Source organism: Pelodiscus sinensis, chromosome 1 (genome assembly GCF_049634645.1).
Source record: "Pelodiscus sinensis isolate JC-2024 chromosome 1, ASM4963464v1, whole genome shotgun sequence".
Classification (NCBI taxonomy): domain Eukaryota; kingdom Metazoa; phylum Chordata; order Testudines; family Trionychidae; genus Pelodiscus; species Pelodiscus sinensis.
This window is the reverse complement of record NC_134711.1, coordinates 249,997,849-250,013,831: the sequence shown is the minus strand read 5'-3', so window position 1 is coordinate 250,013,831 and position 15,983 is coordinate 249,997,849. Positions and strand designations below refer to the sequence as shown.

Below are 15,983 nucleotides of genomic sequence, written 5' to 3'. Positions count from 1 at the left end.
TCTCGGTGAATCACCCAGTCCCACATGCATCCTCCCAATGGACCCGGCAAGATTCGGTATGTGGGGGCTCACACCCCTCCAACCGGCCTGTATGCTTGGAAAGAGCACTGAGTGCCTGCATCTCCACCCTGAAAATCTCCAAGTATGTCTCCATGGCCACAGTTCTGACGGTAACCCCAAGGCATTTGCAAGGGCAGTGGGCCAGGTCTGATGTTCAAGGTCGCTCCGGATGGCCATCAGCTGGTCATTCAGGAAATCCTGAATTTCTGAACAAGCCAGATCCCACTGCAATATCTTCTCTGCCTCAGTGATATCCAGTATCATATTTGTCAGCAAGTCGTGGGTCATTGAGCTGAGGGTGGAGATAATATGCAATTCACCAATTACAGCCTGAACCTGAGTTAGCTGTGCTCCAGTAATAAGCCTAGTGGCTTCCTCTATCTGTCCCAGCCTTTCTTCATGTTGTTGGTCCCTGTATATGTTCCACACTGCTGCTGCACTATTGGGCACCATCCCACAGGTGGTCTCCCAAGTCCCTTTTCCTCCTAGTGGAAACCCATGCCCTCTGTTGTGCTAACCGAATGGCAGCCCCCTTAGAACACAATCTGCTCAGTTTACAAATACAGTTTGAGTGATATTGGGTGCTGGTGAAGAGTGAGTTTAACTGGCTTTGGCAAATTTGTCATCTTTTTTTGCTGTATTTTGGTAATTGTTCTCCTGTATGACATGGGATATGAAGCTAGACCATCATCATGTTGGCTTTTCTTCCCAAAATGTTATCATTCTGGGGATATATTTTCAGAAGTTGCAGGCTTTCCATGTGTTCATTTATTTCTGTGCCTTTCTCATTTAATTCCTAGAGAATGGCTGGAAACTTTTTATCTTGGTCCAGCTGAGGAGATTCCTTCATCTGCTTCCGTGATGTATCAGTTAATTATTTTAAGTAGGTCTGCACATTCTTTCAGACATGTTATTTTAGGCTTTTGGCAGCCTTAAAAATGGTGCTGGCGATCCCTGAGTGTGCTTGATCTATTGAGATGTTGTTGTGTGATAGACTGTATATTGGTCAGTGAGCTTAGTGTAGTTATTCCAGTCTGCCTTTCTGTAGTTTCAAGCCTTGGGCTAGTAGTCACTATGGGCATAGTAACACCTATTTGGATGAAGATAGAGCAGTGTGGCTGTGTAGGGAATTTCTAAAGACACTGCAGGTGGCTAGTGGAGGGTAGCCTGTAATGGAGATCAGGGGAGCATCCCTTACTTCAGCAGGTAGTGAAAAGTTGCTGGTTGGTTAGGATCATGAAGATGTAGTTAATTGAGAGAAGTCTTATTTACAAAGTCTGTCCCACTTAGGGAAGCTGATCAATTACAGGTTGTGTGATGACTTAGTATTGATAGAGTAGGCCATTATTGTTAGGTGACTGGTACATATTAGCCACTTTAAAGTGGTTGAGCCTCATGATGCCATTGTAGTCAGATGTAGATGGTAGTCTCCACATTGGTAAATTGATTCTTATTACGTAAATGGCTCGACCATTTTTTTTTTTTTGGTGAAGGCAGTAATTTGAAACTTGAAGTGAGATATTCTAGCTGACTGGCAATTAAGGAATTAACATGGGTTTCCTAAAAGCAGATCACATCAATGTAGTGTCAGCAGGCAACAAAAACAGAGTGCTTCGTGAGTCTTAGCTGTCTACATTCAACTACAGCACCTTGAGAGAAGGACCAAAATATATAGCATTTTCTTATCTTTGCCTGTATCTTCAGTAATTGTGATTCAGTAGACTGACAGTTTTTAACAGTTTAAAACAGTTTTTATATACTGCATTGTTCTTATGTGAGCTTTAAAACTGCTCTCACAGATATCTTACATGATCTCTGCATGGGCTAGAATGTGCAAAATCCTTGGAAAAGAATTTCAGCAGTACCTTCCTGTCGTCATGGGACCTTTAATGAAGACTGCATCAATTAAACCTGAAGTAGCTCTCCTAGACAGTAGGTTATAACTATTACTTTATTCTGAAAAATTTTTGAAATAAAAGATTTAGCAGTATTTATAGAACTATTTTTTTTTCTTTTATAACAGCACAAGATATGGAGAATATGAGTGATGATGATGGCTGGGAATTTGTAAACCTAGGAGATCAACAAAGTTTTGGAATCAAAACTGCAGGTCTTGAAGAAAAAGCAACTGCATGCCAGATGCTGGTGGGTAATGGGAAGTCTCAGCTACTTCTTGCTAGGTTCTCTGAAGATAACTTGCTCATCTTCAAGTTACTGTTCGCAATCTAATTTAAGTAGTCTTCATTTTTAGATTCATATTGCTGTAGTCAGGGTTTCAAACTGTGCAGGGGACTTAAGACCCATAGAAAAAAATCTATATTTTTAAGTTCTATTAACTTTTATAAAAATTAAGCCTTGGGACAAATGTAAGGAATAATCTTTCAGATGTCAACAAAAGTAGCCGTAGTAAAAATGTTGTTGTAAGTAACAAAGCATATATATTTGGTCTAAAATATTCAGCCACTAGTGGAAAAAAATACAGTGTGCCATCTAGCTCTTTCCAAATGTGATGGTAAAGTGGGTAAGTAAAGCATTCTAACATAGCCTCTCCATTAATTCTGACCTTATTCTGCCTGCTGTCCTTTTCAGACATGTCATAGCTTAAATATTTTAGTAATTATGCTTTACCTTAGTGTGCTGATAACTGTTAAAAATTTTTTTGTTTCAGGTTTGCTACGCTAAGGAATTAAAAGAAGGATTTGTGGAGTACACAGAGCAAGTTGTAAAATTGATGGTTCCTTTGTTGAAATTCTATTTCCATGATGATATCCTTGTAATATACAAAAAATAGAAATTGACTACTTTTGAAAAACTTGACGTTAGCTGTGCTACTCATCTTTCTATGAATATGGAAAGAGCAAGTTCAACAGTGTTATATTCTAATATCAGGAATATATGTCTATAGCAAACCTCATTTTCAGTATTTTATAAATTATCAGTTTTAAATTTCTCCAACCTGATACATTGATCCATTGCAAACAAATATCAGTCCAGAAATAAATTCCACTCTGACCATTTCTTAAATTGTCCATGGTCTTGGGCATCTAGTTCCAGTATGTATGCGAACTAGAATTTGAATCTTAATCTGTGCATGGTAGTTTCTGCATCTCATTTGAGAAGCAAACTAAAAAGCAGCCCTGACTGTCCCTAAATGAGTTTGGCTCCAGCTCTTATCTGATTAAAAGTCTCTGTACTATAACTGAGAGGGGTGAGGAAATGTCCAAAAAAAAGTTGAAATATTGTTAGGCGTTTCCAGGCCTTGCCATAATGGACAAGGACAGGTTTTATAACTTCAGTATTTAGTATGTTTTTGTGCTCACTGGCAATCACTCTGTTCAGATTGCATCATCAAAGGAGGCTTTTAGCTTTGGCAAAAGTATGCATTTCTCCAGTATTTTAATGTCCATCAGGTAAATAGTACAAATACTAAAACAAGTGGCCAACCCGTGGCTTGCAAGCCACATGCGGCTGTGATTAAAAAATTGTGGCTCCTGATGGTACCGCTTAGACTGGCTGCTCTGCACAAGGCTTTTGACGGCCAGACTGCTCTGAGCTGCATTCCAGCGCGTGCTCACAGCCCCCTTGCCCTATGTGCATGGTGTCCCAGCCATCAGCGCGTGCTCAAGGCTGGCCGCTCTGCTCACAGCCCTCTCCTCCTCCCTCTTTCCTCTCCCCCCAGCCCCGCGCATGGCATCCCAGCCAGCGCATGCCCAAGGCCGGCTACTTAGCACATGCACCCCAGCACCTGCAGGGAGATGCGTGTGGCGGTGGCAGCTCCGGGCCTGGGGCGGGGGGATTGGATTGGAACGGGGGGGAGTGCCTGGCTTGAGGGTGGGGGTTGGGAGGGGGAGTAGGAGTCAGCTCCAACTGCTCAGGAAGCGCGCAACTGTTGTGGGGAGTGAGGAGCACGGTGTGTGCTTCCTGAGCAGTTGGAGCTGGCATGGTCCTGGGACTCCCCCTTCCCGCAGGCAGCAGGCAGCTGGGGCAGGGGAAGGAAGTTGCTGGCGTGCCACAGACCTAGCTGTTCAGGAAATGCACCAGCTGTTTAAGGGAGGGGGAAGCTGCGCATGTGCTTACTGAAACCCCAGACCTGGCGCGCAGCTATAGGATCCCGAAGTACTGGCCCCAGCTGTCCCTGTCTTCTCCCCCTGGCCAAACCCCTCTCCTCCCTACTAGTCCCTGGCCCCAGCACCCTGTCCCCTGCCCCAGCATCCACCAGCATCCTGGTCCCTCCCCCTGGTCACCCCTCTCCCCCACGAACCTCTGCCCCAGCACCCTGTTCCCTGCCCCCACCAGCACAGTTGGAGTTTGGGGGATTTTTGGAGGGGTTGTTTTTTTTGCATCTCACTTGTGTTGCCCCGATTAACTTTTCTGTAGGTCAGTGACCTCTGACTCAAAACAGGTTCCCCGCCCCTCTCTTAAAAAAGACAACGCTGAAACATGTCGTGTTTGACGCATTTAAAAATGAAGCCTAGCCAACAAGTCCCCATTTGCGACCAAGGCATCATAACACTTCTGCGCGCGCGCACGCACACACCCACCCACCCACCCAAACCTATCATACACTGGAAATCCCTGTCCTGAGCCTCTCACATCCCCAAACTCTGCACCCCCATATCCCCAGTCTTCTGCCACAACACTCCTGCACCATCCATACACTGCAAATCTGTGTCCTGAGCCCATCATACTCCCAGCCTCCCTGCCCTGAGCCCCTTGCATACCCCAGCCCAAACTCCTGCACCCTCACATCCACAAGCCTGTGACTTGCTCAGCACCCCACTGTCCACCTGACCCCAAAACTCTCTAGCCTGGAGCCCCCTCCCTGAGCCAGCATTGCCTTCTCTACTTTCTCCTGCACCCAAATTCCCTCCCAGAGCTTGCACCTCTCACCCTTTCCCACCCCAGAGCCCCCACATCCTGTTTCAACCCAGTGAGAGTGGCTCTTGTCTGAAATGTCCTATGTTATTTTATCACTATTTTGTGTGTTCGTTCTCTCTCTCTCTCTCTCCCCCTTTTTTATATATATACACATACATAACTTAAATGAATTGCATGCACCTCTTTTCCTTTTCCTGGGGCAGCTGGGACATTGGGCTTTTAAAGGGCACCCCTAGCGTGGCTTTTTTTCCCCATTAACAACTTCCCCCTCGGAGTACCAGCACCTATACAGATAGATATATAAAAATAAATATATAATACATGGCTTTTCACACTCTAGCCACTGCTGTTTTGGCTCTTCGTCTCTAACGGGTTGACCACCCCTGTTCTAAAATAATCACTTAAAATGACAAATATTCTTTATGCCTATTTTTGTAAGCTATCCAGTTCCTTTGGAAAATATGGCTCTTTTCATTTTACATGATAAATGTTTGTTAAAGCTTTTGTGTAGCAAACATAACTTTTTCCATCAAGTCTCTCTGATTAAATTTCTGGGAGTTGTGAAAATGAATATATTTCAGCTTAGGTGGTGACTGGTCATAGTTTAAGGTGGGAACTTTCTACCTTTTTTTTTTAGCATGTTTCCTGATGGTAAAGTTAAACTTCACTGTGATCTCAATTATCCACTATTTCCTTAATAATCAAACGTGTTCGTGTGGCAGCAGCAGAATCTATGCCTCTTCTTCTTGACTGTGCTAGAGTTCGAGGGCCAGAGTATCTCACACAGATGTGGCATTTCATGTGTGATGCTCTTATCAAAGCTATAGGAACAGAACCTGATTCAGATGTACTCTCAGAAATAATGCATTCATTTGCAAAGGTGACCTCTTTTTCTTCATAGAAATGATTGCCATGATTATTGTTGTTTTAATTTTTTTAACAGTATCAATGAAATGTAGTGCTTGCCATAAGTTTAAATTGCTTGTAAAGGAGAATTTTCTTTGAGTGATTGCTTGTGTGCATTTTCATAAGTTTGTGCACATGCTGTGTGCATAGTTGTCCAAAGGTTTTTTCCCCTAGCGATACCTTGTAGGGTCTTCTGTGGAGCCCCTTAGAATGGCATCTTTATGGCACAATATATAGGGTTCTTCAAGCCCACAGGCCATCCAGTTCCTGCTTACCCCAAGTGATGGGTCATTAGAGCCCTTGTTCTCTTGCTTTGCACGATATCCCTAGCTATTCTTGTTGTATACTGTTCCCTTTCATGTTGTTCAGTTACTATGTGTACTAAAGGCTAAAGTATAATTTAAGTTTCCTTGTGGGGGGGGTTCCCCCCCTTTTTTCTTCAGTTCTCCCCCTGGGCATGCAACAATCCAGGGATTTAAGCACTGCAACTCCTGCGGCAAAAGGGACTCTCGTGCTACTCGTCTAAAATGCTTAGGCAAGGGACACTTACCAAATAAGTGCAGCATGTGCAGGGGCTTCAAATCACAAACAGAGAGAGACCAGCATTAAAAATTCCTATCTATGGAGTCGTCTCTCTGACCTCCAGTGCAGGAACCAGCACCAGCCTCTTCTGTGTACTGTGCACCGGCCATTGTGCGTGATCCGTCGGCCAAGAAGAGAGGGCCACAAGGTACACAGGCACTGTTCCCTGATGCAGAAGACCAGCTCTTCTTTGTAGAACTGTTTGCAATATCCAGTGCCACATAAGAGAAAGCAGGTGGACAGAGGCCACTCTTCAGCCAAGAAGGGGTGAGTCTCTCATTGGGACACCACAAGGAGGGTGCAGCAGTCCAGCGCCATGTATTCCAGCCCTGAGGGCTCAGTGGACTCTCCTGTTTGTGGGGAGTTGGAGGAGGACCTGGTTCTTCCTTCTGCACTACACAGTTTTGAAGAGGCCTGGAATGTGATCACCATGATTGGGTGGCCTGTGAGAGCGCAATCTCAGGCTTTCAGCCAGACTGCTGTCAGCATCTGTACTAGCACTTCCCACAGTGCAGCACAAGGCTGGAATAGATGCCTTCAGGAGCCCTTCCTGTGGCACCAGCCCTGGCACCACATGTCCTGGCCCCCCAAAATAGCAGGCCATGGTACAGTGGGACTTCTGGGCACCTTGAGAAGGGTCAGGGCTCAGTGTCAAGAGCTACGTAGGTCTCCTCAGTCTGCTATTGTTTTCTGGCCGTGTCTGTCACCCTGGACAACCAAAAGGACGGTCAGTGCCACTGTCTTACTAGGTGGAAGAGTCTCTGGCAGTAGGTATCTCAGAGTACACCAGGGAGCCAGAAGACCCTGTTCAGAGAGCCTCTTCCTCCTCACCAGATGAGGCACTAGTAGACATTTCATCATTTCTTCCAGCCCCAGACTCTAAGGTGCGTCAGGATCTTCTTAGACAGGTTGTTTGCAGTTTTAATGTGCTGATTGAGAAATGGTGGAAGAATCGAAATCTGTGGTGAACATATTCACCCCCAAAGGTCCTCTAGAGTGGCACTGCCATTAATCAGAACAATCCAGACCACCACAAAGGTGCTCTGGCAAACCCAGACCTCAGTACCACTAATAGCTGAGGTGTTTGAGAGTTGCTGCTTTGTCCACAACAGGTGTACAAACATTAGTTCATTCATCCCCAGTCAGCGCCCTTTTGTGCTCAGTGCTGCCTGCTATAAGGAGAGACAGGGTTAGCCAGGGCTACCTCTGAAGAATGAGGAAGAAAGCTGGATCTCTGTTTGAAAGGTTTACTGGTCCGGAGGGCTCCAGTGCCACATATCAAACCAACAGGTGGTGTTGAGCTGATAAACATACAACTTCTTGATCACACTGTCCAAGTTCCAAGACTTCCTTGCAGCTGAGTCTCAACAGGAGTTTTCCACAGTTGTTGAAGAGGGTAGAACTGTAGCTTGCACCTTTCTCTCCATGTGGCTATGGACTCAGCTGACTCAGTGGCATGGCCACAGCCATCATAATACACTACAGGTCCTGACAGAAGTCCAGAACATGATTCAAGACCAAACCAGACTGCACAGACTGAAGAACTTTTGGGCTACTCTCAAATCACTCTTCACATACTAGCACCTCTGGAAGCCCTGCATGCCTTTACCCAGGTTCCCTTAGGCAGGGCTATAATTACAGGGAGGGCGGAAACAATCATAAGAGGCAGCCTTCACAATCCTCCTCTGACCAAGATCATGGCCATTCGAAACAGCCCACTGACTTTACACTCACTTTTTGAACGTGCATTCTATCCCACTTCTGGTGTACCTGGGCCCAGATTACCACAGATTGCTGGGTCTTGAGCACAGGAGAGATGGGATATTCTATGCAATTCTTTGCCCTCCCACCCCCCAATGTTCCCTGTCCCTCTTCAGCAACCCTTCTCAAGAGCAACTCCTCATTCAGAAGGTGCAATTGGTCTACACATTGGGGGCAATGGAGAAGGTTCCTCAGGAGTTTGGGGCAGGGTTTTTTCTATTCTTGATACTTCCTTATCCCTAAAGCCAATGTGAGCTCAAACCTATTTTAGACTTCCGTGTTCATAATGTTCAAGTTTCTTATGGTCTCATCCCATACATGGATGACTGGCTCATCAAGGGCCAATAGCAGGAATAAGTTCAAGATCCTGTGTAGGGATGTTAAATATTGGTTAATTGAATAGTCGATCAACCTCATTAATTCTCATTGGTTACTCAACTAGTTTATAGTACCTGGGGGTAGTGCTGGCAGCTGGCGCTCTCCTGCCTTACTACTGAGGAGTCCCCTGCCACTCCGCACTACTGCCTTTGTATCAGAGGCAGCAGTGTGGTGTCCAGGCAGGAGCTGGTCCGTGAGGGGAGCCACTTTAAAAACCAGCTCCCCTCACAGACTGGCTGCCTGTGGCCCCATGCAGCTGCCTCTGATACAGAGGCAGCAGTGTGGAGTGGCAGCAACTCCTGTGCAGGGTGCCGTCTGAGCTCTTGGATCTGGCACAAGCTGGAACTGAGCTGGGCTGCCTGCCCGCCCGTCTCCTAATATGCTTTAAATGCAGAGCTGCAGTGGGTGTAAGTAGATCCCAGACCCGGCGCAAACCGGCTGCTGGCCAGCCTGCTAAAATGTACTGGCAAGATTGGGGAGAGGAAATGTGTGTAGTCTATAGCATTCAGCAGTAAGCTTTTCCTTATTGATTAACTACACTGTTACATCCTTAATCCCATGGCCTGGATCTCAGACACCTTCACCGAACTAGTCAACGTATGTACATTCACACTAGTCCTAATATAAGATAGAGTTCATTAGGGCCCTCCTGGATTCCATAGGTACAAGAGCCTAACTGCCCAAGCCCTACTTTCATGTGCTCATTGATCTTGTTGGCAGTTTCCAGAAGTTTCCCACCACCACAGCAATGAACTCCATGAGGCTCCTTAGGCACATGGTGGGTTGCCCGAGTGTGTATTGTGCATCACACCAGACACTGCCTCCATCCCTTACAGGCCAGGTTGTACAAGCCCAACAGGGATTTGCTGGACTGTCTAGTCACCTTCCCTTTGTCAATTCTCAAATCTGGCTGTGCAGGAGTGCCCTTAGCCAACCTCCCCAGCCCTCTCTGGTCATGGATGCATCAAAGAAGGGTTAGGAGGCACTTCTGGGCTATCTCTGCACATCCATATCAGAGAGCTCAGGTGGGTTCGCCTTGCTTGCCAGACCTTTCTTTCCCAACTACAGGGTAAGTGCATCTCGGTACTGACAGATAATACTGCAACACTGTTCTGTATAAAGAGACAGGGTAGTGCTCACTCCTCTCCCCTCTGCTGTAGGAATTTTTTATAGATCACTGCATCTACCTGGGTGCCTCAGACCTGCCAGGGGTGCAAAACAACCAGCCAACCACATCAAATGCTCCATCATTGGTCCCTCAAGGCAGGCATCACCCCTGTCTTCTAGAGATTGAATCATCCCCAAATGAACTTCTTAACAACAAGGAACAAGAATTCTGCTCCTTTTGGATTGAGTTGTGGTTTCATGGTAAATGCGTTTCACGTAGCATGGTCCAGTTACCTGCTGTACACATTCTCCCCCTTCCTGCTACTATATATGTCTTTAAGATTCGACAGGACTCATTCACATGGCTACAGCAGCAAGGTGAACCAATCGGTAGACAGGCCAGTAGTCTTCCCTTTCTATCCTGATCTCATCACTCAGGACCACAGTCGATTGTAGCACCCCAACCTGGAGTCCCACTACCTCCTGACATGGAAGTCCATGGTTGAACCAACTAGAGATCCAGTGCTCAGACTGGGTTAGAGGTCCTTTTGAGCAGCAGGAAGAAATTGGATGGATGGTGGGTCAGCAGAGCCCTATCTATCATGCCATGTGGTCACCACTCTAGGGGGCTCCGTAGCAGACCCAACTGGTACCGCTGAGGGGAACCTTCAAACAATCATGCACATGGCATAGGCATACCTATTGGAATGGACATGAGAAACACATCTTGAAGAAAAGTTTGGAAAGAACTTTTTTTTATGTCAGGGGCCTGTAACTTAACTGTGTATTTTGTTATTTTAATGTCTCATTTTCATAGCTAATTATTGAAAATATCCATTGACTTTTATGAATAGTTATTTTCCAAATTAGGTACTATTTATTTAAAATCATGAATACTGAATGTTGAACAAAAGTCTAGACAAAAATTAAACCATTTTACTTATAATATGATCTAATCTGTGAAATGTCAATCTCTTAATTTTATAAGTCTAGAATTAATATGTAAATTCTTGTATTGGGTTTAAAGAAGTTTGCTGTTGGGTCAGTGGTAATCTGCAGTATTGCTCTCTTCAGTGATTTCAACATGTTAATTTCATTGCCACTCTTTAAATTGTGTTTAATATTAAACTTCTGTTTTGAACATACTGTATTTCTTTAGTGTATTGAGGTAATGGGAGATGGATGCCTTAACAATGAACACTTTGAAGAACTTGGAGGAATATTGAAAGGAAAACTAGAAGAGCACTTTAAAAATCAAGAGTTAAGACAGGGTAAGTTAGTCCCACCTTTCATGTTAGAATTGCTTCATGATTTGCACTAAAGACAGCTCTTTAAAGCAGAGATTCTAAACCTCTCATAGTGAATGCTTATTCTGTTATCCTCATTTGAGATACCTTACCTTGAAATCCGCAGTGGTAAGCCTGAAAATAAATGCATTCCAGCTAGGTGCAAACTGGAATTAGTAATTGACTCTTTTTAAACAGTTTACCAAAGAATGTATTCTTCACCATTTGAATTTTTTTTCCAAAAAATGCTGCTGTTCAATCAAAAGTTGATGCAGAATTTCACTAAATGATATTCTAAGTCAGTCAGACTAGATGATCAGAACTCTCTCTTCTGGACTTAAATCTGCAAAAACAGAATTCTGCTGACTTTAAATCTTAAAAAAAAAATCTTACAGCAGTTACTGCTTTTGGTATCCATTTTCCCATCTTTTCTAGTCTAGTCACTTTTCCCTGACCAAGGTTGCTTTTCTCCCATGTCCCGCACGTACTCACACCTAATCTGTTCTGTACATTTTCCTTACTTGTCCAAAGTCTCCTTCAGGTCCCTCTGACAGAAGGTGCTGAGTGCTTCACTCTGCAACTGTTTCTGGGGTTCTCTTTTATCCATTACTGCATTTTTGTCAGCTGTTTCTGCACTTTTTCCAGGAGTGGGTCCTAAGGGAAACAGCTAGACCTTATAGTTTGCATTTCATAGAATACTAGGACTGGAAGGGACCTCGAGAAGTCAAGTCCAGCCCCCTGCCCTCATGGCAGGACCAAATACTGTCGAGACCATTCCTGATAGACATTTATCTAACCTACTCTTAAATATCTCCACAGATGGAGATTCCACAACCTCCCTGGGCAATTTATTCCAGTGTTTAACCACCCTGACAGTTAGGAACTTTTTCCTAATGTCCAACCTAAACCTCCCTTGCTGCAGTTTAAGCCCATTGCTGCTTGTTCTATCCTCAGAGGCCAAGATGAACAAGTTTTCTCCCTTCCCCTTATGACACCCTTTTAGATATCTGAAAACTGCTATCATGTTCCCCCTCAATCTTCTCTTTTCTAAACTAAACAAACCCAATTCCTTCAGCCTTCCCTCATAGGTCATGATCTCTAGACCTTTAATCATTCTCGTTGCTCTTCTCTGGACCCTCTCCAATTTCTCCATCTTTCTTGAAATGCGGTGCCCAGAACTGAACGCAATACTCCAATTGAGGCCTAACCAGCGCAGAGTAGAGCGGAAGAATGACTTCTCTTGTGTTGTGAGCAAGACACCTGTTAATGCATCCCAGAATCATGTTTGCTTTCTTTGCAACGGCATCACACTGCTGACTCATATTCAACTTGTGGTCCACTATAACCCCATGATCTTTCTGCCATACTCCTTCCCAGACCGTCGCTTCCTATTCTGTATATATGAAACTGATTGTTCCTTCCTAAGTGGAGCACTTTGCATTTGTCTTTATTAAACTTCATCCTGATTACCTCAGACCATTTCTCCAATTTGTCCTGATCATTTTGAATTATGACCCTATCCTTCAGATTAGTCGCAACCCCTCCCAGCTTGGTATCATCTGCACACTTAATAAGCGTACTTTCTATGCCAATATCTAAATCGTTGATGAAGATATTGAACAGAGCTGGTCCCAAAACAGCTTGTTATGCCTTTCCAGCAGGATTGTGAACCATTAATAACTACTCTCTGGGTACGGTTATCCAGCCAGTTATGCACCCATCTAAATGGGTAGCCCCATCTAAATTGTATTTACCTAATTTATTGATAAGAATATCACACAAGACCATATCAAATGCCTTACTAAAGTTTAGGTATACCACATCCACCGCTTCTCCCTTATACACAAGACTCATTATCCTATTAAAGAAAGCTATCAGATTGGTTTGACATGATTTGTTCTTTACAAATCCATGCTGGCTGTTCCCTATCGCCTTGCCACCTTCCAAGTGTTTACAGATGATTTCCTTAATTACCTGCTCCATTATCTTCCCTGGCACAGAAGTTAAACTAACTGGTCTGTAGCTTCCTGGGTTGTTCTTATTTCCCTTTTTATAAATGGGCACTATATTTGCCCTTTTCCAGTCTTCTGGAATCTCTCCGGTCTCCCATGATTTTCCAAAAATGATAGCTAGTGGCTCAGATACCTCCTCTATCAGCTCCTTGAGTAGGATGCATTTCATCAGGCCCTGGTGACTTACAGGCATCTAAATTTTCTAAGTGAGATTTAACTTATTTTTTTATTTTTACCATCTAAAACTACCCCCTTCCCACTAGCATTCACTATGTTGGGCATTCCTTCAGACTTCTCGATGAAGACCGAAACAAAGAAGTCATTGAGCATCTCTGCCATTTCCAAGTTTCCTGTTACTGTTTTTCCCTTTTCACTGACTTGTGGGCCTACCCTGTCCTTGGTCTTCCTCTTGCTTCTAATGTATTTATAAATCGTCTCCTTGTTTCCCTTTATTCCTGTAGCTAGTTTGAGCTCATTCTTTGCCTTTGCCTTTCTAATCTTGCCCCTGCATTCCTGTGCTGTTTGCCTGTATTCATCCTTTGTAATTTGTCCTACTTTCCATTTTTTATGAGACTCCTTTTTTATTTTTAGATCATGCAAAATCTCGTGGTTAAGCCGAGGTGGTCTTTTGCCATATTTTCTATCTTTCAGACACATCGGAATAGCTTGCTTTTGGGCCCTTAACAATGTCCCTTTGAAGAACTGCCAGCTCTCCTCAGTTGTTTTTCCCCTAAGTCTTGATTCCCATAGGACCTTACCTATCAGCTCTCTGAGCTTCCCAAAATCCTCCTTCCTGAAATCCATTCTCTCTTTTGCTGTTTTCCCTTCTACCCTTCCTTAGAATTGTGAACTCTAGGATTTCATGATCACTTTCACCCAAGCTGCCTTCCACTTTCAAATTCTCAACCAGTTCCTCCCTATTTGTTAGGATCAAATCTAGAACAGCTTCCCCCCGGTAGCTTTTTCAACCTTCTGAAATAAAAAGTTGTCTCCAATGCAGTCCAAGAACTTATTGGATAGTCTGTGCCCCGCTATGTTATTTTCCCAATATGTATCTGGATAGTTGAAGTCCCCCATCACCACCAAATCTTGGGCTTTGGATGATTTTGTTAGTTGTTTAAAAAAAGCCTCATCCACTTCTTCCACCTGGGTAGGTGGCCTGTAGTAGACTCCTTGCATGCCATCACCTTTGTTTTGTATCCCTTTTAGCCTAACCCAGAGACTCTCAACACTTCCATCTCCTATGTCCATCTCCACCTCACTCCAAGTGTGTTCATTTTTAATGTATAAGGCAACACCTCCTCCCTTTTTTCCCTGTCTATCCTTCCTAAGCAAGCTGTACCCTTCTATACGAACATTCCAATCATGTGTATTATCCCACCAAGTTTCTGTGATGCCAACAATGTCATAATTGTACTTACTTATTAGCACTTCCAGTTCTTCCTGCTTATTACCCGTACTTCTCACATTTGTGTATATAGGCATCTAAGATCCTGATTTGACCTTGCTTCCCAGTTTTACCCTGATCCTCCTTTCTCTCTGCCATTTATTTCTTTTAAATTTAGTGAAAAGACAAGATGAAGACTATGATGAACAAGTTGAAGAGTCTTTACAAGATGAAGTAAGTAATTTCCCTTTTTGAGTTTGTTTAGAAAAAAAGTCAAATTCCAGAGCAGCAAGTATGTAGAGACTGACATTACATGGCAGTAACATGTTGCTGAATTGAAACAAACAGCAACAATTGAGATGTACCCCCCTGAATCCCGAGTTTTGCAGAAGTGCATCTTTGACATGTTTCTTCAGAAGTTTCTAGAAAACATTGTCTATTGGTGCTACACCATATTGTGGAACTTAAAGATATATACTGATGATGGAACAGGTTTAGAGTAGCGCTTTTCCTAATACCTGTTTCCTCTTTTGAAGGGCTTTCATATAGAATTGTAGAATACTAGAACTGGAAGGTGCCTCGGGAGGTCTCATGTCCTCATGGCAGGACCAAGTACCATCTACGTCTGTAGTGTCCAACACGCTAGCCCCTAGTCACGTGGCTATCTGGCCAGTTGTGTGGCTAGTTTGGAACTGGTTGGACACTACAGTTCTAGATCATCCCTGATAGACATCTGTCTAACCCAGGGTGGGCATTGATTTTTGATGGGGGAAGGAGACACTCCACGAATTTGGAAAGTGGTTGAGGGCCACACGCTTCCATGGTATTAATGGAGGAGGTGCGGAGTCTGGGATGGAGGTTGGGTGCAGAAGGGAGCTTTGGGTGAGAAGAAGTTTGGGTGAAGGAGGCAGTTGAGACCTGAAGCACTGGACTGGGGTAGAGGGAGTTGGATTGTGACCTAGGGCAGGGAATTGGGGGTACAGGAGGGGGTGCAGCAATTTGGGTTGTGAGCTAGGGCAGGAGTGAACTGTGATCTGGGGCAGGGGACTGGATGGCAGATCTGAGAGGGGATATGAGTACAGGAGGGAGGCAGAGGATTTTGGATATGTGGAGTAAAGGAGAAGAATGTTGGGGAAGGGAGGGACCAGGGTGCCAGAGGTAGGCTTTTCCAGGAGACTTACCAGCCAGCAGTAGTTCCTGAATCAACCTCCCTCCCTGCCCCCACACAGGTTGCAGCCATGTGCTCTGGAGCCCTTGTGCTTCATGGCTACCTGCTGTTGAAACAGGCAGCTCCCATTGGACGACTAGTGGGATTGTGCTAGGAACAGGAGTAACACCTAAAGCTTGCCCCCTCCCCTCCAGACTCACGGTTTTTAAAGAAAAAACGCCTCACAGCTGCATTTCTGGGCAGCGTGCAGGTGGAGCGAGGCAGGTAGGGGAGCCTGTCTGGGGTCCCTGTAGTGTCTGCAGGCTGGATCTTGGCAGACCACATCCAGCCTGCAGGCCATATTTTGTCGGCCCATTTGGTCACCATTTTTTCATTTTTGTCCTTTTTGCGCCTGTGATGTGGTGCTGATGCAAGTAGCTACATGACTTAAGGTCAGGCAGGCTGCAAGCCATTTGCTT

The 15,983-nt window shown here is 44.6% G+C and overlaps 1 protein-coding gene across 2 annotated transcripts in view; it reads left to right on the top strand.

The window, feature by feature from the left end:
• Positions 1–15,983, top strand: part of IPO5 (importin 5) — a 127,367-nt gene that overhangs the window by 58,893 nt on the left and 52,491 nt on the right. For both annotated transcript variants that reach the window (XM_075918783.1, XM_006119706.4), the window contains exons 16-21: positions 1,860–1,992; positions 2,084–2,205; positions 2,729–2,825; positions 5,646–5,818; positions 10,832–10,943; positions 14,536–14,591. In XM_075918783.1, coding sequence (XP_075774898.1) covers positions 1,860–1,992; positions 2,084–2,205; positions 2,729–2,825; positions 5,646–5,818; positions 10,832–10,943; positions 14,536–14,591 — 693 coding nt within the window. The remainder of the gene's footprint in view (positions 1–1,859; positions 1,993–2,083; positions 2,206–2,728; positions 2,826–5,645; positions 5,819–10,831; positions 10,944–14,535; positions 14,592–15,983) is intronic.